The sequence below is a fragment of the Moschus berezovskii genome, chromosome 10, assembly GCF_049115385.1.
Source record: "Moschus berezovskii isolate FMDL1 chromosome 10, NW_MosBer_1.0, whole genome shotgun sequence".
NCBI classification, from domain to species: domain Eukaryota; kingdom Metazoa; phylum Chordata; class Mammalia; order Artiodactyla; family Moschidae; genus Moschus; species Moschus berezovskii.
The window spans coordinates 92,050,169-92,073,261 of NC_142469.1; the positions used below are offsets into that span (position 1 = coordinate 92,050,169).

Here is a 23,093-nt window from a genome sequence, read left to right on the forward strand (position 1 = left end):
GTTCCCATTTCAGATGGGAAAGAAGCACAGAGCAGCTATGTGTCCGTGGCCACCCATCCAGGGAGCCATCAGCCTGGAGTTTCCTTCTAGAGTCTGAGCACGGATCTCTAACCCTGCACTGCCTCCCCCATGGTTTCACTTCTGTCCTGGCAGGAAGGGATGTGATGACTGCCGAGGAAAACCTGGAGGATAGGCTGGTTTGGTTTGAGGAAGTAGATATGCTTCCTCCGTTCTCCCCCACCCTCCCCGCCTCAACAGCTCTCTCTCACACACACATCCACACATACAGAGCCACCCTGGACTTACTCTGGACATATGACATTAGGCTACCTTGAACGGTAACTGTTTGAAGCCCTCTGATTTGTGTTTTGCACCCAAACCTTCTCAGAGTATCACTTCATAACAGCAAGTGTATGTGTGCAAAAGACCTTCAGTGAGTGATGGAACTCAGTCCTACTGACATGTTTTGCTGCTTCAGTAACCCATTTACGTGTCCTCAGAGTTCATTTGGACAAGGCCAGAATTTGATTATTCAGAAGACTTCATAAGGACTATTTTTTATTTTTTTATAAAAACAGTTAGATGATGGTTCTTAAGACCCAGAATGAGGGCATCAGAGCTTGTGGCTTTCTTGAGACATTTGAAAGTGTCCCTCTTTTCCCTGCCAAAACCAGAGAAGAGATGGAGTGATGGAAAATAGCAGAGATCCCCTGAGTAGTGCTTCACTCTGGCTGCCACTAAACATGCAAATGTGCTTTCCAAGGAATTGCTAAAGAGGATTATGACAGTTGTCTTGCTTCCCTGCCCATTCCAATTTGGCAGGTGAGGTTAAAGCCCAGTGGAGGCCACGCTTCAGTGTTCAGGGAGCTGGGACTGGACACCAAGAGACAAAGGGTTATTTTTGATCAGAATTGCCTAAGTCACTTCAAAAGCTCTTGCTTTTGTAAAGGCTGGTAAGCACAATCCTTTTGAGATGTGTTTCCCCGCCCACCCCTTCCGCCCAAGCCAACCTAGCTATCTTTGCAAACCCTCTCCCCAGAGGAGGAAAGTCACCTCACCTTCAAGGCAGAAAGACTATATACAGACTTCCTAGTTTCATGAGGTTGAGGCAGGTAGGGAGCCAGGAAGGTAAATGCAGAGTGATTGTAAGGAAGGAGTTATCATTGCAAAGGGCGGAATTATATTCCAGACTGATGCACTGGTCTGAGATCCACTGGTGATTTGTGTGTGTGTGTGGCCTGTATTTTGACTCTGGTGTCTAGAAGTGGTTTAGACTGTGGTTCTCAATGTGTGATCTATAGATTCCCTGGGGGTCTCCAAGACTCAGTAGTTTACAAGGTCATAATTATTTCATAACAATACTCTTTGACATTATTTGCCTTTTCCACCTTGTGGACATTTGCATTAGTATCACAAAAGCCACTAGGTGTAAAAATGCTATTAATGCCAATCAAGGCTACTACGTTGGTGCTTATGGCATTCTTGTACACATGCCAAAAAAAAATGACCATTTTCCTTAAAATGTCCTTAATGAAGCAATAGAAATTAGTAAGCTTATTAAATCTCAACTTTTGAGTACATGTTTTTTAAAGAAAGTTTGTGTGACAAAATGGTAACTGCTCACAAAGATTTCTGTTGCAAATGGAAGTGAACGTGAACCTTGCCTCTTACCAACCCTTCTAAGTTGTCTAAGTTACCAGCTCAATTAGCTGCTTTAGTCATGGAATATCATTTTCACTTAGAAGAACACTGCAGAACAGACTGTGGTTACCTACTGGATGTTTGGCAGCTAAATTTCTTGAAAGTGGATAAACTGAACCTTTCCCTGGTGGCTCAGATAGTAAAGAGTCTGCCTGCAATGTGGGAGACCCAGGTTTGATTCCTGAGTTGGGAAGGTCCCCTGGAGAAGGAAATGGAGCCCACTCCAGTATTCTTGCTTGGAAAATCCCAGGAACCTGGTGAACTACAGTCCATGGGGTCACAAAGAATCATACACTACTGAACAACTAGGAATAGTTTAAGAAAAACAATGGACAATATTTGTTAATGATAAAATTTGAATATTTAAGTAAAGCTTACATTAAAAACTTGTGTATGCCACAGTAAAACTGACAGTTTCCCAAGACTTGGAAGCCTTTTTTGATGAGGTGGGTGGTGATAGTAGCATATGTTTCTTTTCTGACATTGAATGATGATTAAGTGTTAACATTTGAAGATTTGCATAACGCAGGAACCCAGTACTTTCCAAATGATTAATGCATGATATTACCGAGTCACATATGAGAAAGGATCTGTTAATGGTAGAAGACAGACAGATTTTCATGTAATTAATGGAGTACAAAAAGTTTATTGATATGGTTTCAGATTTTACATTGTAACTGACTTAAGAAACTATACATTGTAAATTTTGGCATGGTATCAAAAGAATGTCTACAATTGTCTACCTAAAAAAACTATTAAAATATTTTCCTTTCTAATGACAGATTTTCTTCATATATTTCAACTAAAACAACATATTATCACAGTTCAAGTGTGGAAGATGTAAGTACTCAGTAGCCTATTAAAGTAGCCATTAAATAAATATGCAAATATGCAAAACAATGCCATGCTTATTATTAATTTGGGGGTAAATATATTTATCGTTCATAAAAATGTTATTCATGTTAACATGATGAATGTACTATTTTAATTTTTAAATGAATTATATATTTTAAATATTTCACATTTGCAGTTTTAAATATGGTAAATATCAAGTTATTTTATTTATATATGTATATATATATACATATATATATGAGTTACAATTCATGAACAAAAGCTCTTTGAAATCCTCAGTGGTTTTTAAAACTGCAAATTGTTCCTGGAACCAGATGTTTGAGAACTGCTAATATAGAAATCGCCATGTTGACTAGCTGGAGGTTTCTGAACTGTTAAGGGAGTCAAAAAAGTTCTCCAGGTTGGGAATAGTAACTCTTTCATTGCCTATCTTTAAACATACAATGGAAATTATTTAAATATTTACCTCTGTGAAATGAAAACCTCTCAGAGCTCAAATATGCTTACATTGCACGTCAAACTCTCATTCTTCAATTCTTCAATAACTGACAGCAGAATAGAAAAATACTGGCGTTTATATTCATTTTTAACTTATTAGAAATAAAAATGTCCACGTATGTAATATGTGATTTGTAGAGAGATACTTACAAGTAGTCACTGAAACCTTTTTTCTTATCTTGCAATTTAAAGCAAATCATAAATATTCAGGTATATAAACTAGTGGACATCAAGCAAAATAAAAACATTAACCCCAACTGCTGGCTATTTTATATTTTTGATCTTGTAGGAAATAGTTAAATCTCAGTCTGCATCTTAATATACATGGAGGCCATGCAGAAACACAGTATTTAGTTTTTAATGTATTTTTTATAAATCATATTTTTCCTACATAATTAAATAGTTGGCATCATTTATTTAATAAGATGAAGTTAAAATTTTCTTACATATTATGAATGACATTAAATATAATATCTAAGTAAGTGTTATGCACATTTCTTACCCTGAATAAAAATGAAATACTTTTTGCTTAAAATCACATTTGCATGTACTGCTGAAAATGAAGTGATTAAAAATACTCCTAAGCTCATTTGAGAAATTATGTATTTCTATGAAAGGGTTCCATATTAGTATCTGAGGGCTGTACCACAAACTGAGTGGCTTAAAGTGACATACATTTACTCTCTGGCAGTTTGGGAGTCCAGAAGTATGAAAACACAGTTTTGGTGAGGCCATGCTCCCTTCCAAAGCCTTGAAGGGAGAATTCTTCCCTGCCTCTCTCCCAGTGTCAGATGGCTCCTGGCATTACTCGGCTTGTATTAATAGCTGCATCACTGGATTCTGCGTGTCTGTCTTCATATGGCCGTCTTTGTGTGTGTCTCCTCTCCTCTTGAAAGGACACCAGTGATGGCATCTACAGAGCTTACATCATCTGCAAAGGCTGTATTTCCAAGTTCACATTCTGGAATTTCAGGTGGCTGTGAGTTTGGGGGGATGTTATTCAACTGTTGTACATTCCCAATCAAAAATGGTGGGGGGAATTCCCTGGCGGCCCAGTAGTTAAGACTCCTTACTTCCTTTGCAGGGAGCATGGGTTCAATCCCTGATTGGGTGAGTCCTGCATGCTGTGCAACCAAAATAAATAAGTAAATACATAAATAAAATAAAACAAAAATGATGGGGAGTGCCCAGACATACTTTTACAAGGGTGGGCTTCACGGTTGGATAGAACTGCTCTGCCACTAATTTGACACTATCAGGATATCTACACTTCAAAGCCTCAGATTCCTTGTAAAACTGAGTCCAGGACAGCCATCATGTGGGCTTATGGTAAGAAGTAAAGGAGATTATGTTTAAATACGCTGTGTCCTCAGCACAGTGCCTGGCACAGAAGAAGTTTATTCAGTTACTATTAGTAGTTGTTGACTGTTACTGAGGTAGACTGTTTGTAATCATAGTATGTACTATAAACATAAAGAGCTAAAGGAACTAAAGAGCCTCTTGATGAGGATGAAAGAGGAGAGTGAAAAACCTGGCTTAAAGCTCAACATTTAAAAAACCAAGATCATGGCATCTGGTCCCATCACTTCATGGCAATTAGATGAGGAAAAAGTAGAAACAGTGACAGCTTTTATTTTCTTGGGCTCCAAAATCACTGTGGACGGAGACCGCAGCAACAATATTAAAAGGCACTTGCTCCTTGTAAGGACAAAGCTAGACAGGGTATTAAAAAGCAAAGACATCTCTTTGCCAACAAGGCTGTGGTTTTTCCCGTGGTCATGTATGGATGTGAGAGTTGGACTATAAAGAAAGCTGATCGCCGAAGAATTGATGCTTTTGAACTGTGGTGCTGGAGAAGACTCTTGAGAGTCCTTAGACTGCAGGGAGATCCAACCAGTCCATTCTAAAGGAGATCAGTCCTGGGTGTTCGTTGGAAGGACTGATGCTGAGGCTGAAACTCCAGTACTTTGGCCACCTGATGCGAAGAACTGACTCATTGGAAAAGACCCTGATGCTGGGAAAGACTGAGGGCAGGAGGAGAAGGGGATGGCAGAGGATGAGATGGTTGGATGGCATCACCGACTCGATGGATATGAGAACCCACGTCTCCTGCATCTCCTGCATTGCGGGTGCATTTTTACCACTGAGCCCCCTGGGAAGCCCTAGTATTCAGCATACTGTAGCATTGATCATTGTTTCTGTTCTGGACTTCTGTTGAGCGTTTCTAGGCCTGTGTCTTGATCACATTTTGGGCAGCATTTGGAGACTTTGAAGCATAGTACAGAAAATCTCTAAAAGCCCTTTCCTTGTAATTCTGTGCCAGTCTTGCCCAGCCCAGCCTAATCTGTCCCCTTGGAACTGTCAAACTGATTTCATGTCACAGTTCTCTTGGTGACTGTTTCAGATCCCCCCATGCCACCTTCAGGTGCCTTAAAACTACCCTTGCCCCCTCACCTCCCCTTGTGCAGATGGCATTGGCTACGTCATTACCTAGAACGTCGGGTCTATTGCACAAGATCTCCCTCCCTCGCCTCTCCTTCATCTCAAAGTGTGCTGGCATCTTTGCCCATCTTTCTTTGTTTCCTGTTACTGGTGAAGAATTACCCTCTCCACTCTAAGACTAATCCATCCTCTGCGTATCTACTCTTGGTCCTAGCCATAATTATGGCCCATAATTATCCCTTTGTTTTCTTGCATTTGGTCTTTCTCCATGGAACCCTTCCACTCCTTCTGTAAACGTGCCCAGATCCTTCCTTGTTCTTAAAAGCACTGTCCCCTCCAGCTACTATTTTGCCTCCTTAACTGTGCTGTTATACTTCTTGAAAGTGTGGTGATCTAACCTCAGCTTCATGTTGTGACCAGCTGTTAATTATTATAAAATTGCTGAAAGAACAATTCAGAATTCCTAACAGTTCAACTCCTGATAATTTCTTCCTGGTAGAGATAAGACAGGACCAGCTCTGGGCAGTGAGGGAGGTCCCAGGCCTCTTGTCTCCTTGAGTTTTCTGCAGCTTGCAGACCATAGGCCTGTGGGCTGCTCTCCATGTGGGGGAATTTTTGCATATTCGGAATATGCGATGACTACAACGAAGTGCTTTTCAGAAATCGGGAATTTACATAGCTATTCAGTTGGAAAAATTATAAAGCCAGTTAATGCCTGGAGGAGAGAATAAACAAAGACGCTTTTGTCTTTTAACCTCCGAGTTTTTTCCTGAGATTTTTCTGAATAAGAAGGGGTAGGAAAATTTCCATCCTCTCCAGTATCCTTTCCATTTGCTGAAAACCTGCAAATTTAATCCTGAGTGAAGCCTAGAACTCTTGTGAGTCCAGAGAAGGTGGTGAGTAGCAGTGCAGTTTGTTATAACCTATTTAGTTTTGTCCAGGAACTAGCTAGTAAATCAGTACTCAGCAAGGACACACCATACATGAAGACAGGATAGCTGTAAAGAACAGTTTATAATGCATTTGGGTATTTGTGTTTACAGTCAAAAAAAGAAAGTATACATAGATCATTCTGGAGAGGGCAAATGTTTTTCTAGTCTGTAGAATCCCTAAGAAACCTACCCTGTGAAACTCCTGTAGCAAGAAAAAGGACATCCATGCCAGCTCACTGTGTAACATGACATTGTGTCCTCCAGATTGTTGTTCAGGGAGGCAGCTTCAACCTTCCCAGCAGCTCAGAGGCGCCCCTCAGAGGCCTTTGGAGGAACTGAGAGGTGACCATGAAGATACCCATGGGATTAGTGAACATATTGATATTTTTTTCTCTGACATGTAGGCAAAGGTATCTGTACTCCTGTCTGACTTGCTAGACTTAAATTTCTTGATAGCAACTTAGTTTACTGAGAAGTTGGATGTAAAAATTGTACTGTGGAAAGTTGAATCAGCCAGCAGTAGTAGTATGACGTTTTCTATAATATTCCCAGGGTGGATATTGCTGTTGTTGTTCAGAGGTCAAGTCCTGTCTGACTCTTTGTGACCCCATGTTCTGCAGCAAGGCAGGCCTCCTTGTCCCTCACCATCTCCCTGAGATTGCCCAAGTTCATGTCCATTGAATCAGTGATGGCCATCCAACCATCTCATCCTCTGTTGCCCTTCTCGTCTACCTTCAGTCTTTCCCTGCATCAGGGTCTTTTCCAACGGGTCAGCTCTTTGCATCAGGTGGCCAAGGATTGGAGCTTCAGCGTCAACATCAATCCTTCCAATGAATATTCAGGGTTGATTTCCTTTAGGATTGACTGGTTTGATCTCTTGCTTGACAAGTGACTCTCAAGAGTCTTCTCCAGCAGCACAGTTCAGAAACATCAATTTTTTGGCACTGTGCCTTCTTTATGGTCCAACTCTCACATCCATACATGACTACTGGAAAGACCATATCCCTGACTATATGGATCTCTGCAAAGTGATGTCTTTGCTTTTTAACATACTTTCTAGGTTCATCATAGCTCTCCTTCCTAGAAGCAGTCATCTTCTAATTTCACGGCTGCAGTGGATATAAAGAAGTGTAAAATGTGGTTATGCCTTTGGAGAAATTTGAAGTTAAAAAGAGGCTGTATTTATACACACCTGCCACCTCCCCGGTCTGTTAGAGTATTACCAATCTTCCTTGGGTCCATAGTGATAGGTAGTGTGACATGGCTAAATGTTGAGAAAGTCATGTGGTAAAAGAAAATCTTGTATATCACCAGATTAGTGCATGTGTGCCATCCCGGCAAAATTTGTACCATTATTTTTTATTAATTTTTTCCTAAGAGACAGTTGACCCACCCCCAATTGTAAGGAAATTGCATGGACTATTATTATACAGTCACCAGTTTTTGTTTTTTTTTTTAAATCTCAGCCACCAAATGTGGAGAATTTATTGGTTCTACATCTGCAGTGGGGCTACATCCTTTCAAATGATATCACAATAGCAAAATAACGTCTAAATGGCTTAGCCTGCATCTGACACTGATTGCCTTTTAATTAGGGGGAAATTAGAAGCTAAAACAAGTAACAGTCCTGAAGTCAGTTAAAAATCAGAATAATCAGCTGAGAAAAAAACACACATTATCTCATAAAACTTAATATTTAGCCACAGGATAATAGTTTTTTTATTCTTTAAATAACTTTTTCTGTGCCTCCGTCCACCACCTTTGTTTTTCCGATTGGAACTCTAACAGATTAGAATTGCCAGATATGTGGGAAATGAAAGATGTCCTCTCTTCTTCTCTCACCCTCCTTAATAGCCTAGAACAAATAAAACTGAGAAAGCCACAGTTCAGCCCAGGAATTAGGTTTGTATGGCCCTGAGGTAAGAACTCTGAGTGTCTCAAAGCAGGTCGGGGAAGAATTAGGCCAGCTAGGGTTATAAATGTTTTAGTAATATCTCCTCAGAAACAGATAATAATTTGGCACATTACAGACTGCTGGCATTCAGTTTTTATAAACTCTGTCTTTAAAAACAGTAAAGCTTCAAGAGCATTAGTAGAACCAAAAATGTAATTTACCATTTATTGGTCGTGTGATCTCCCTGATGGCTCAGTTGGTAAAGAATCTGCCTGCAATGCAGGAGACAAGGTTCAATTCCTGGGTCGGGAAGATCCCCTGGAGAAGGAAAGGCTACCCACTCCAGTATTCTGGCCTGGAGAATCCCATGGACTGTGTAGCCCATGGGGTTGCAGAAAGTTGGACACGACTGAGCTACTTTCACTCACGCACTCACTCGTTTATTGGTCCAGAGATGGATTTTTGCGAGTTTTGAGAAAGGACCAGATTTGAGGCAGTTTCTTTCATGATTTTTTTTTAAGTCAACATAGTCCTATATATATCCAAAGAAGGCTGTAAATGCTTATAAGGTGTGTGTATGTATGTGTTCTCAGTCATGTATGACTCTTTGTGAGCCCATGGACTATAACCTGGCAGGCTCCTCTGTCCATGGGATTTCCCAGGCAAAAATATTCGGGTTGCCATTTCCTCTTCCGGGGGATCTTCCTGACCCAGGGATTGAATACGTGTCTCTTGTATCTCCTGCATTGGCAAGCGGATTCTTTACCACTAGCGTCACCTGGAAAGCCCAAACGTGTATAAAACAGATTGTTATTTTCCTTGGAGGAATGAAGAAAGGGCTTTTTTTTTTTTCTCTGTAGGAATATGCTGGACAATTTAGGGGGAACATGAAATGGAAAAATGTGAGGTGATAGGAGCAGCTCTGTGAAGTGAGACTGGACTGACATCGCCTGTTTGCCCATAAGACTTCTTTTTAGCAGTTATCTCCTTAATGCTGATCAGTGTTGTAAACATCTGTTCATTTCTCTTCTGCTTGAAGAGTGGGATCCATAAGGAGCAGGATCTAGGATGTCACAGTGCATGCCAGGTGCCAGAGCTCCAAGGAGCCTTCCTCGCAGGGAAATTACTAATGTTTCCTCTGATCATGAAGCAACATGTGTTCCGCTAATTACTGTTCTCTTAGACTCTCACATCTTGAAACTCTCTATGACCCAAGTGCAGAAATCCTGTTGGTCTGCCTCCCACCCTTTCCCCCAAAGAATGAAAACTAGCAAATGGCAAGGCTGGGCTTGTTTAATCAATGCAGTTTGTTTTCGCTGAACCTAAGACGCAAGAGCTTTCAGTTGGGGCTGTTAGCTTGATGCTGTATTTGTGAATGACTTCGTGGTCCACATCTTTAGCTAAGTTTAATGTGGAGGGTGCCTGCGTTTACTAGATGATAGCCTGTCCAAGGCATTTTTTTTATTTCCATAGGTTCCTGGAAGACAATGATCTTTAACACAGTGACCTTTAGTGGTTGGCGGAGGGTATCTTGCTGACTTCAGCCAGATCTGTATCAGGCATGGTGCAACATCTGAGAATCTTTTGTTTTAACAAGAGTCTTCTCAGGATGGTGTCTCCTTCCTTGGTGACTTTGTCAAAATTCAGCTGTAGTCTTCCTGAGGTCTTTTGCTGTTCAGTTGTTCAGTCGCTCAGTAGTGTCCGACTCTTTGCGACTCCATGGACTCCAGCACTCCAGGCTTCCCTGTCCTTCACTATTTCCCGGAGCTTGCTCAAACTCATGTCCATTGAGTCAGTGATGCCATCCAGCCATCTTATCCTCTGTCATTCCCTTCTCCTCCTGCCTTCAATCTTTCCCAACAACAGAGTTTTTTCTAATGAGTTGGCTCTCAGTTGCCCTAATGCTGTAACCAGAGGCTCTTTCTGGCTTTTCAGGTAGAAATACAAGTTAACTCACACTCTAAAGCAGATACACTTTTGTTGCAGCACTTTTTCATTTATTCATTTATTACAGCATTGAAAATGAAACAGTTTTGCCTTCATGTTAAGCTAAATTTCCCTCACTCCTCCCTTCAAAAAAATAAATAAATAAAACCAAAAAACTTAGCTTGTCAAGTTAGATCGAACATTACTTTTACATAGTTTATAATAAGAGCTTGATTTTCATAGAAGAATTGATTGGCTTGGATATGGGTTTATCTGAGTGACTATTTGAATATATTAGTGAGTACTAAGATATTATTACTTGGTATTACAGGGACAAAAAGATCTCACAACAGCCTGATTCTCTGGGGAAAGAAACTTTCTGAGCATGGCTAGTAATACTTTCTATCCATTTAGATACAATTGTTGGATGATTTTACCCAAAGTAATTAATAGTGACATATTAGTTAACATATTGCTATCAGCAGGTGGCTGTTTGATCAGGGGTGAACATGGCATGTGCTAAGACAAATTATTGTACCCTAGAGAAATGTGCAGAATCATTTTTTAAAGTCTTTCAATAATGCCTGTAATACAATTTTTTTGCAAGAGATAGAACTGGGGATAACACTGGAGAGTTGTAGACTAGAAAAACAAAAATGAAAGAGAACAAAAGTGCTTCAACCTTTTCCAAAAGCTTTTCCAGTTAAACAATAATAAAAACAAACACATCAAAAAACAAGTAAATGGTTGAATCCAAGCAGCACAATCTGCCTGTCTTATCAAAAATCACGGGAAAGAGCCAGGCTTCCTCGTTCTTCCTTTGCACTCTTTTTTCCCTTCTCCTTTGTCCATTCTGATCTGTCAAGGGACTCTTGGCCCAGGGCATAGCAGAGACAGATGGGCAGGAAACTGTAATCTGTTGCTGCTTTTCATCTGTGGAGGGATCATGGTGACCATGAAGGGGTTAAAACTGTCAACACCAATCAGAGCTTGGAGATAATTAGTGTAATATCAATCCCAGAACACTGGTGCAGGTGACCACACAATAGCAGATGAATTCTGCTAGGTTACTGCTTTGTAAGAAATCCTTATTCATCTCTTTCCAGCTTATGCACAAATATGCTTTTAAACGCCTGTGTGAAAAAGTTACTGTTTGTGCACACAAATGATTATGGTTAAAGATGATTGTGAATCTTTTATTTAGGAAGGTGCATTTTGAATTAGCCTTTACACAGACAAGCTGGATAGATACATACCTCCTGAGCATGAGCTAGGTAGCATTTGAAATATTTTGCAGTATATATTCTATGACTAAGGCTGCCAGAGTGTAGAACTGAGTGATGTGATTTAGGAAGGCAAACTATTTACAAGATATATTTTTATTTAATTTTTTTAAACTTTCCTATTCTCATAAGAAACATTAAAGGAAAGAGAAATAGACCTTAAAAAAAACAAATATAGGCTTGAGAAGAATAAAATACATTTTCTTATTATTAGCTTCAAAGAGAAAATTGATTGATAAACAACAGAGTCTTAAAGTTAGTTTTCAAAAGTCCATATGGTAACCAGAAAGGGACAAGTATGATTTAAAAAATGGAGCAGAAATCCGTGATGGACTAGGGGAAGAATGGGTGAAGGAGAACTTAAATAACCCCAATATGTTCAAATCCACAGGTCCCAATGGCTGGCATCCTAGAGTTCTTAATGAATTGGCCGAAGTCATCACAGAACCGCTAGATATCATTTTTGAAAACTCGTGGAGGACTGATAAGGTGCCTGAAGACTGGAAAAGGGCATATTTATAATCTTCTTTCAAAAAGGGAAATGGATGATGACCCTGGAAATACTCATCAGCCTAACTTTTTGCTTGGAAAAATTCTGGAATTATCAACTTAGTACACTGGGTAACACATTCATAATAGTTAGACAAAAGGCAGTGAAATATCACACATAAAGAAGTACTGAATTCATTTTTTTAAAAAACATACCATTGTTAGAAACAGTCTTCTGCGTGTTTGGGGGTTCTGCCCTCTGTACTATAAATTCTGATGAAAACAAATGAGACTGGCTAAAGCTTTTGGTAAATCTGACTACGTGTATAATACAAGACAAAAAAGTTTCTGGCAAGAGCTAGACATTACATCATTTCTAAATTAGCCTTTAATTTGAGAATAGTCATTTTAATTTTATAAACATTTTTTTTCCATTCTATATAAGATTGTGTTTTCATAGGTTGAGATATTTTACATAATTCTATGTAGAATAGTTTGGTGAAGGAGCTCTTATTTTAAGGTACTTTATATAGTTATTTCACATATAAGTACAATGATAAAGGTGACAAATTTATGTTTCTTACAAGATATACTTGTAAGGAAAGAAAAGCAAAGGAAGAAACTTTTTTCTAACTTCTCTTTTTAAATTTCATCTGACTGAACTTGAGTATTGGGACCTGTAAGAGTGTCTTACTCTGACATACGTTGAGCAAGGGCCAGCTGTGTGGCTTGAAGGCTGGTTTTCCTCAGCCCTGGACGCAGCTATGGCCCAGATTGCCTCCCCAAATTCTGATTGCAGGCCTTTGGCGAGGAGTGAGCAGTGGGAGTGGATATTAAAAGCCTTTTATAACCAAAGCCTAAAAGGAGCATAGAAGGAGGTGAGAGGAGGAAATGAAGATGAATCTTGAATTTTTTCTGCTTCCTGGTGTTCTTGCCTTTGGATGTTGGCAGTTTTCTTTTTCTACTTAGAAAATGCAACCATGTTGAGAAGACCAAAAACTTAGTTGAAAGAAGACCATCAAAAAGATCTAGAAACACAGCCAGCTTCTGAGAGCAGCTAGGCAGTACTGTATTCCAAAATCTTCTCTGCACTGCTTAGATGTACATAAGAGATAAAAGTTTACATCACACAATACTCAAGGGTAGGCAACTCAGAAAAAAGAGAAATTTGCCTTCATTTTTTTCCTGGTGCATACTGGGATGGGTAGGCAGTTAAGGTCTCCAAGGGCCTTTTTAATCACTTTAAAAATAGCAGGTTTACATAGTTTAGCCACTTCCAAAGATTACTTTAGATTGGGTAAATTCAGTCTCATTCTTAAGTACAAATGCAAGGAAATTAAGCTCTGAAAGTATGTATACATTGTCTTTTAAACAACGTGCTGTAGCTTGCAACTCTGTAAGAGTTATATTCCAATCAATCTTTCATCATTGTTTTTTTTAAGTGAACTGCAGTCTTTAAAATTTCCAAACTAGGTTTTTGTTTTTGTTTTCTTTCAGGAGTGGGGATCTCTGTAGATTATAGATATGATTTATTGTGATCATAAATGGCTTCCTGTTCTAGACCTCATTTCCAGGTGCAGCATCTGTGGCAGATTTATTTCACAGATGTATATTTTCATGCATTTGTTGCTGGAGAGGACCTGATTTCTGAAAAATCTATTATTTTCACCCTGGGCATTATGATGCAATCTACAGGAACTAGAAAATTCTTCAGTCATTTCAAGTTTGATTTTCTGTTTGTATAATGTGTAACTTCAATTATTTTGCCAAGTTTAAGTCTTCTCTTTGGGTTTGCTCTTGAAATTTGAAAATGATAATCCTCTACCTACATTGCCAGGAGAAGTATCAACAACCTCAGGTATGCAGATGATACCACTGGCAAAATGGCAGAATGTGAAGAGGAACTAAAAAGACTCTTGATGGGGTGAAAGAGGAGAGTGAAAAAGCTGGCTTGAAACTCAACATTCAAAAAACAGAGATCATGGCATCCAGTCCCATCACTTCATGGCAAATAGATGGGGAAACAATGGAAACAGTGACAGGCTATTTTCTTGGACTCCAAAATCACTGCAGATGGTGATTGCAGCCATGAAATTAAAAGACGCTTACTCCTTGGAAGAAAAGCTATGATAAACCTAGACAGCCTATTAAAAAGAAGAGGCATCACTTTACCAACAGAGGTCCATATAGTCCAAGCTATGGTTTTTTTCCAGTGGTCATGTATGGATGTGAGAGTTGGACCATAAAGATGACTGAGTACCTAAGAATTGATGCTTTTGAACTGTGGTGCTGGAGAAGACTCTTGAGAGTCACTTGGACTGCAAGGAGATCAAACCAGTCAATCCTAAAGGAAATCAGTCCTGAATATTTATTGGAAGGACTGATGCTGAAGCTGAAGCTCCAGTACTTTGGCCAGCTGTGCGAAGAACTGACTCACTGGAAAAGACCCTACTCATAGGAAAAGATCCTGATGCTGGGAAAGACTGAAGGCAAAAGGAGAAGGGGACAGCAGAGGGTAAGATGGTTAGATAGCATTATCCACTCAGTAGACATGAATTTGAGCAAACTCATTGAGAATGGAGGACAGAGGAGCTGTGGTGTTCTGCAGTCCACAAAGTGGCAAAGAGTTACATGACTTAGCAACTGAACAACAACAGCAATCTAAATTAAGAGGCACAATCTAGAACAGTGAAATAGCCTATGGAGTTTAAAGATTTCTTACCTGAAAGTAGAGGAAGAAAGCTTTAAAATAAGCAGAAAAGTGTTGAAGGAAGCCCATTAATTCCTTTGCATGAAATGAAGATGAGTTAAGAGTTAGACTATAGGTATGAGAAAGGAAGAAATCTTACCGTGAATTGTATCTGGAGATAATAATGCTTAAGAAGAGTAATTTTTCACAGTGTTTTTTTCTTTTATCTAATATTCATGGTATGCTTAATTTTTTAAGAAGGAAGTAATGGAGGGATAAATAAATATATTATCAAAACTAGAGGATTATCTGGATTTGTATTTCCTAGACCATCGAGAGAGGTTAATTACAGACTTCATAATATTGAGGAATGGGGAGGATTATAGCAAAATTTTCTTCATTTGATCTAAAAATTTGCAGATGAAGATTTTACTCATATTTTTGGCAGAGTGAATGCATAATTTTAAGAGTTCTTTCCTCACAAAGGAATTTATATCAATTGAGAATAGCTGTTACTCAAGCATTTTTTCTGTCTAGAGAAATTTATAGCATCTTAATGTTGTGAAATTAATAACAGAAACAATAAGCATTGAGTTTTCATTTTGGAGTTCCTCAGATCCGAGTTCAAATTCTAGAATCATGTTGATAGCTTCTTCCTGTGGTGATTGTGTTATGAACATAAGCTAACTATTATATATAAAAATAGATAATTAATAAGGACCTACTTATTATGTAGCAGAGGGAATTCTAGTGAATACCCTATAATGACCTATATGGGAAAAGAATCTAGAAAAAAGACTGGATGTATGCATGTGTATAACTGATTCATTGTACTGCACACATGAAACGGACTCAACATCGTAAATCAATGATACTTCAATAAAATTTTTAAAAAAGAAGCTGAGACTGTAGCATGGGAAATGATCTTGAACAATTACTGAACTCATCAAAGACTTTTTATCCTTGTCCATTCAAGGGGAAGAATAAGTACCCTCCTTAGTTCTCTGGAGGCTTAAGAGTTCTGCAACAACCCCACACAGTTCATGGCATTTGACACATAGTAGGGGCACAGTGCCTCCCTCTCTTGCCTTCTTTTTTTCCTCATATAAAAGAGATTGCCTTAAAACTGCCTAGACCACTCAAGCATAAATTGACACGTCCTCGTGGCTGTTTTAAAACCCCCTTTGCTTTCTTTCGTGTGTGTGTTTGTGTGTGTGCTCAGTCCTGTCTGACTCTTTGCAACCCCATGGACGGTAGCCCGCCAGGCTCGTCTGTCCATGGGATTTCCCTGCCTAGAATACTGGAGTAGGTTGCCTTTTCTTTCTCTGGGTGATCTTCTACACCCAGGGATTTAACCCACATCTCTTGCATCTCTTGCATTGCAGGCAGATTTTTTTACCACTGTGGCTCCTGGGAAACCCTTGCTTTCTTTTAGGAAGGATAAAACAGGGTTTCAGTGCCTGCTCATAGTAGGGTTGAATAAACGTTTATTGATAGATTGAAAAAGACTGTGAATTTAAAAACAATGAACCAATGACTAAGGTCAACGTTTTTCAAGTCTGGGGAAATAGTCACATATAAAGGAACTCTTTAATTTACCTCTTTTTAAAACAGCTCTAAATTTATAAATTTGCTCTGCAAATTAGTGAGGGAAAATGTGCATTTTCCTATCATTTTATGACTGTGATTTACAAATTAGGAGTGCACGTGGGCATTCACCCAAAGCCTTTTCTGAGATAAATCCTGCCAAGACACAAAGCAGATGATGGTGGATCGGCAAACTCTTTTCTAGATGAAGAGAAACCAGATGTGCTATGCCTGGGATGCACCTGCCAGCAAACAGATGAGCCTGTCTGGTTTGTTCTCAGTGAAGAGTCTGGGTATTGTAAAAAGGTCTTTACATGAGCCTTGAGCAGTAACAAAAAAGGTCAAAGAAAATTTAGTTCTTGGACAAAACGATTAATATTTACATGTAATATTTAATTATGTGTTAAAATATCATGTTCAGACAGGCAGAGGATTTCTGAATTTCAAAATAAAGAAGATTATATCCAAAGACATATGCAAGACATAAGCAAGAGCTTCACCTTAAAAATGGCCAGGTCTCCATTCAGACCAAGGATGGAGTAATAGGGAATTCTTAGAAGAGATCAACTGACAACTTGTGCTTAGAAGAAAGCCATCCTAGATCATAGATGCTGTATTAAATTAAACAAAATAAGTTTTGCAGAGCAAAGTGAATCAGCTAGGCTTTCTCTTTTAGATTTCCTAATTTTATTCTCATTAATAGTCTGAGTGGTAATCAATGAAGCATATCAGATGTTTTACACTCTCAGATTCTTTGATTCAAAAATCCTCTTCAGCTTTTTGTTATTAATCTCTTAAGGAGATAAAATATAATTGTTTTCTATTTCATGATCACTATTTTAGATATTTCCATAAAAGGAAAGAAAAAAGAACAGTAGTTCAGAAAAATGAATAACCTTACTTTTTTTTAACTGATCAAAATAGAGATTTTCTTTTAAATTGTTTAAATTCCTAGAAATTAAATTTTATTTTTTTATTGTTATTATTTAAAGATAATATTTAGAGAAAAATTGCAGGTTAAAGACTACTTCAAGAGCTTGGTGGGTTTTTTTTTTTTTTACAATTTGGCCAGAATTTCTTCCACTAGAACAAAAGGAAAGAAGTTGGCTATTTAATGTTGATGAGAAATACCTTTTATAGATATATTCTGTACCATGCCCTTTGTCAGATGAATTTTCCTTTGTTATTTCAAAAACTGAGATGCTGTATTGAGTATCTTGAGGGCAAAGTGGGATATTGATTAAGACAAATGTTAGAAATTGTTCATTGAAGTTGTTGCTCAGCTTGATAAGCTGGACAGTATTCTCGGATACCCTGTGAGTTATGAAAGCATTGTTCTTTGAAAAGTTCTAATCATACAAAAATGGGTGCACGGACCTGAAAAAGCACCTTGTGTCCATCTAGGTAGTAGAGCAGAGATGCATCTAAATGAAAGTTGCCCTGTGGTTTTGCATGTATAATTGCAGTTGACACCTTATTCCTTTCAGTTACCGTTTGAAAAAGGGACTGTGTGAGGAAGCTAAATTGGAACCATGTTATGAATCCTGGAATGTATGCTCACGCAGCGCTGTGATCTGCAAACATATGTCCTCTGTTCAATAAACGTTACAGCTTTCACTGCGATTCCCGCCTTGGCTCTTTTGTAATCATTTACATTTCAATGAATGGGACCTAGTATGTGCGTTATTTAAATGGATGATATATAAATGTTTACGTTACTGGAGCATTATGGTTAGCATGGGAAATCAGAGTGCTAACACAGAAGAGGAGAAAGCCTGGCTCCCCACACTGCCTGCAAAATTCAAATAAATCCTTGATGATGTTTGCTTGGATGCGTTGTTTGTGTGATGGCTATGTATGTGTGTGTTGTGGCTTCTCCCTTCTCTCCCCACCTCTTTTCTGATTAAAAAAGTACTTTTGAGGGTGATAAATAGCATGCGATTCTGTGCCAGTTATTGCGGCCCCCCAGAGTGGGAGGGAGAGTGCTGGGATATATTAGGGGGTCGGTGGGGTCATTTGTGGAGTTTCTCCCACGGATACTGCTGTGGCTTCCAGAGTCCCTGAAACTCCATCACCCACAGGTTGATGTGATTCAACTATAAATAAGTGGCATCTCGGGGGTCATGAGACCTAAACATTTAAATTCCAGCCTTACCACTTTCTGCCTTCAGGACCTTTGAACAAATGGAATAATCATTGTAAATGCTTAGCACACTAATTAGCACATGATAAGCATCCCCCAACATTAATTCAAAGAAGTTTTGAAATAATGTTTTGGGTTCTGTATATATGGTATCATGTGGTATGTTTTGATGATAATGAATAGCTGTTTTTATTCACACTGAATACAAGATGAGAGGAAAGTAAATTTAAAACAAGGAAGACGTGGAATAAATATTAGGAAGAAATATGCAGATTTCTGATTTTTAGAAATGGAAAAGGACCTAAGGAAGACCTAAATAGATTCAGAAATAGTGTAGTTAAAACACACTGGAGCCTGGAATGTGTGACAAGCCCACCATAACATTGGGCTGGCAATAGACAGTTGAGGTTTTCCCAGATCCTCTAATCCTGGCTTTTTGTCTGATGTCAGGTCCTAGAAAGATACCTAAAGGGATCTGTGGCATCTTAAATAAAAGACCCATCTTTGTAGACTGGCCTTAATTTCAGCTTAGTTGCAAAGGTTTTCAAGACATGCTTTTGTTCATAAACTAAAGCTCCAACCAGCCTCTGGGTTCTGCAGGGGCCAGCGTTATGGTATGAAAACCTAATCTTTCAGCTCTAAAATCTCATGCTTCAAATCTTCCTTGATCTGTTGAGCATTATTTAGAAAAGTCAATAATGTTGGTGAGCAGCTGTAAAATGTATTTTTTAAAAAATGTTTTTCCTATGAGCATGCAGTGGTGATCCCAAGTAAGGAGGATTTAATGGAAAATAAGATGGTTTATGTTATTAGTAAAATCACTTTGCCTAAGGCAGCCTTTAAAGTCTGTCAGCTGAATCCGGGAAATGAATACCTTTTAGTTTCATTGCAGGTCATATGCTCCATTGAGGATTTCCTAATTTAAAAGAGGAATCTTGAACAATTTTAGTGAAAAGCTTACTCCCCTCCCTCCCTGACCCTAGAGTTACTCTGAGGACAGAGCGCCTTCATATAATTATGGACACTTTTTTGGCTCACTTTCTCCGCTTTATTATATCCACATACCATTAACAGGATATCTGTGGAATCTCATCTGTCTCTTGGTTGAGTAATGAACACAAATCATGGATTGTATATATTCGGTGTGCATTCTTGTACATCCATCGAGCTTCATCAATTCAACTTCAACTTCATTTTGGAAATTAATCAGTCTACATACTAGCATTTGCGAAAATAGCCATTTTGAGTGAAGCATTTACATTTAATCTTTTTCTAAATCCTGACCTGTAAATCAGAAGCCCTGATTGCAATCTAGTCTTGGTTTTTCTGGTGAGTAGCTATCTAACCACTTCCTTTCACCCCTTTGCTGTGCTCAGGTCTGTAAACAGTTCCACTGGACAGCGTTACCTAAACACACCCTTGAAAGGTCTGGGAAACAGATGGTATCTGTGAATAACGTCACGTCCTTCAGAAGAAAGTCACTGAGTAACGTGGTCTGTTTTTTTACTGTGACCTTCCCAAGGCTGTGAGCACATCTGGTTCACCCCCACTAGAGTTGTTCCTGCTTATAACTGATCCTTATGTAGTTCTGGAGCGTTTCTAGTACATTGTAGGTGTTCAATAATATTGTTGAATAAATGAAGAGCCAAGTGAACTTGCTCACATGCATAAGGAAACTGAACTCCAGTTGTGTCAGTTGGTTCTACCAGGGCATTTCTGGTCTCAGGGAACTTGCAGGAACTTGCTGGCCTTTGTGTTTGAACGAGAGCATGCCTTTCACTGGGACTTCCCTAGTAGCGCAGATTGTAAAGATTCTGTCTGCAGTGCAGGAGACCCAGGTTCAGTCCCTGAGTCAGAAAGATCCCCTGGAGAAAGAAATGGCTACCCACTCCAGTATTCTTGCATGGAGAATCCCATGGGCAGAGGAGTCTTGAGAGCTATAGTCCATGGGGTCACAAAGAGTCGGACACGACTGAGCAGTTGCACAATATGTGCCTTTCACTCCAGGACCCAAGAAACCAAATTTCTCTTTATCAGAAGTTCACCTTGAGGTGGGGGTTTATTGGTGTTCAAGTCCTCAGAGTTTCCTGTTTCCTTTTGTATAAAGCTATAAGTGCAAATATTTTATAAAATAAAAATCTACATGCTCATTTAAGTTTTCTTCTGCAGAAATATATCAAATATAATTTGTGAAGGCGTCTGAAAGTACCAAATTGCCAAATTGATTTTCCTTTGGTTATATTTTCCTATCATGGATTGTGAGAAAGATATCACCTATTCCTGCAATTAAAGTTAATAAAATATAAATCTATTCTTGCAATTAAAGTTTATCAAACTCTGATGAATGTACTTATCCATGAATGCTAGTGTATGCTGTGTTACTAGGAAAGATGCAAAGATACTTTGATAACCTGTCCTACACAAACAGTGGGGCTTCCCAGGTGGCACAGTGGTTAAGAACCTGCCAGTGCAGGAGATGCAAGAGGCACAGGTTCCATCCCTGGGTTGAGACGATCCCCTGGAAGAGGAAATGGAGTGCCTAAGACTCACTCCAGTATTCTTGCCTGAAAAATTCCATGGACACAGGAGCCCAGCAGGCTATGGTCCATGGGGCTGCAGAGAGTCAGGCATGACTGAGCACCTTCACCTTTATTTACTTTTTATAGGGTTAAATTATGAGACCAAGCGTGTGCTTAGTCCTTCAGTTGTGTCTGACTCTTGTGACCCCATGGACTGTAGCCTGCCCGGCTCCTCTGTTATGAGGGCCTTATATTAAGAAGCAGGAGAGGGCAGATTGATGAGAGAAAGTTTATCTTAAAAGATGGAATGCTAGAGGGGTCAGGAGACAAGGTGAAGAAGGGGTGAAATATACTGCATGTCTAAGGTGCTGTAGAGGGTAAGGCCACTAGTCAGTGCCACTGAGAGAGAAGAAATGTTCAACTAGTGCACCTTACAGCTTTTTCATTAAGATTTTTCTTTTTAGCTTATCGGCAGAGCTATCTTAGACTTCTTTGTTTGTAGATATTTATGATTTATCACTCAGACACACACAGCTGTAGAAGTAAAGCAAAGGAAGCATGAGGTCATCCTTCAGCGTTTTTCTAGGCAGACTCTTCTGAGTCACTTTTGGACTCAGGTCTGTCTTCACAGTGTCCTGGTCGGCAGGAGGATGGCTGATGGAGCCTGTCTGAGAGCCTCTGTCATCCCTGGATTTCATCCAAGTCCTTCTATTAATATGAGTTTAGATGCTGGGACTATCTTGATCTTACTTGTCTGCAGAAGGTTTCCAGACAGTGTCTCATTCTTTCTTCAAATGGTGATTAAATGGTTTGTTAGCTGAAATGTAGGCTAGAGTCTCTGCAATTGTCCTGCCAGGAGTGGCATCCGAGTTTGCATATGCACACCTCATAGCAGTTGTGTCACTAGCCCTGTGTCATCAGCTGTAGCTTCCCTTCCATGGGTGTCTGTCCTGATGTCATTGAAATGGTACAAAGTGTGCTTTCAAATCCACAAAATACACTTGTCTGTAAAATTATGAGGAAAATTAGACCATCCATCTCATTTTACTTTCTGTTCCTCTATATATTATATATTACTAACTTTTGATAATTATATATTAGTAATTTTGTCTGTAACTACCTTAGACTCCATAAGAATTTCTTTTGACATTTTTTGTAGTTGAATCTGTGTTAATATTATTCTGTGGTCTTCTGATCTGATTTACCCTACAGTCATGTCATACGTGAGCTTCCCTGTTGGCTCAGGTGGTAAGGAATCTGCCTGTAATGCAGGAGACATAACCAGGTTTGATCCCTGGGTTTGGAAGATAACCTGGAGAAGAGAATAGCTAGCCACTCCAGTACTCTTGCCTGGAGAATCCCACGGACAGAGAAGCTTGGTGGGCTACGGTCCATAGGATTGCAAAGAGTCCGATAGGACTGAGCAACTAACACACACATACATACACACACAATAAATACTGGTAAATTTGGTTTACTGTATTCTGTATTTCATGGGGATCTCTGGTTCATGGAGAGTTTTAAATGATGATTTAAATATTATATTTTATAAAATTTAGCACCTTCTGCTATGGAATGATAATTTTTCATTTGAGTCCTTTAATGGTGTATGAAAGTCATTCAGTCGTGTCCAACTCTTTGCAGCCATATGGACCATACAGTCCATGGAATTCTCCAGGCCAGAATACTGGAATGGGTAGCCTTTCCCTTCTCCAGTGGATCTTCCCAACCCAGGGATCGAACCCAGGTCTCCTTCATTGTAGGCAGATTCTTTACCAGCTAAGTCACCAGGGAAGCCCAAGAATACTAGTAGGTAGTCTATCCCTTCTCCAGGGGATCGTCCCGACCCATGAATCAAACCAGGGTCTCCACTGCAGATGGATTCTTTACCAACTGAGCTATCAGGGAAGCCTGAGTCCTTTAATGATGATGCCTTATTATAGAGTTAGCCATCATAGCACCAGTGTCCCCAACCACTGCTGAAAGCAGGAGTTTGTTCTCACTAATGCTTCAGGGCAAGAAATTCCAAGCAGCAGCTCATAATTTACTATTTGACCTTTAAATATTAGGGCCCTGTTAAAATATCTGAAGTTTCTAAATTTCCTCAGGAGCTATTAGGCTTCCATTCCTTATGC

General features: G+C 39.2%; 1 protein-coding gene across 2 annotated transcripts in view; it reads left to right on the plus strand.

The window, feature by feature from the left end:
• The window catches only part of SAMD5 (sterile alpha motif domain containing 5), an 85,241-nt gene that overhangs the window by 47,750 nt on the left and 14,398 nt on the right, over positions 1 to 23,093 (plus strand). The window contains exon 2 of one of the 2 annotated variants that reach the window (XM_055433363.2): positions 11,923 to 18,029. The exons of the other annotated variant lie outside the window; for it this stretch is intronic. Coding sequence (XP_055289338.1) covers positions 11,923 to 11,985 — 63 coding nt within the window. The 3' untranslated portion in view covers positions 11,986 to 18,029. Of the gene's footprint in view, positions 1 to 11,922; positions 18,030 to 23,093 lie in introns of those variants that run through there. 2 annotated transcript variants of the gene reach the window in all.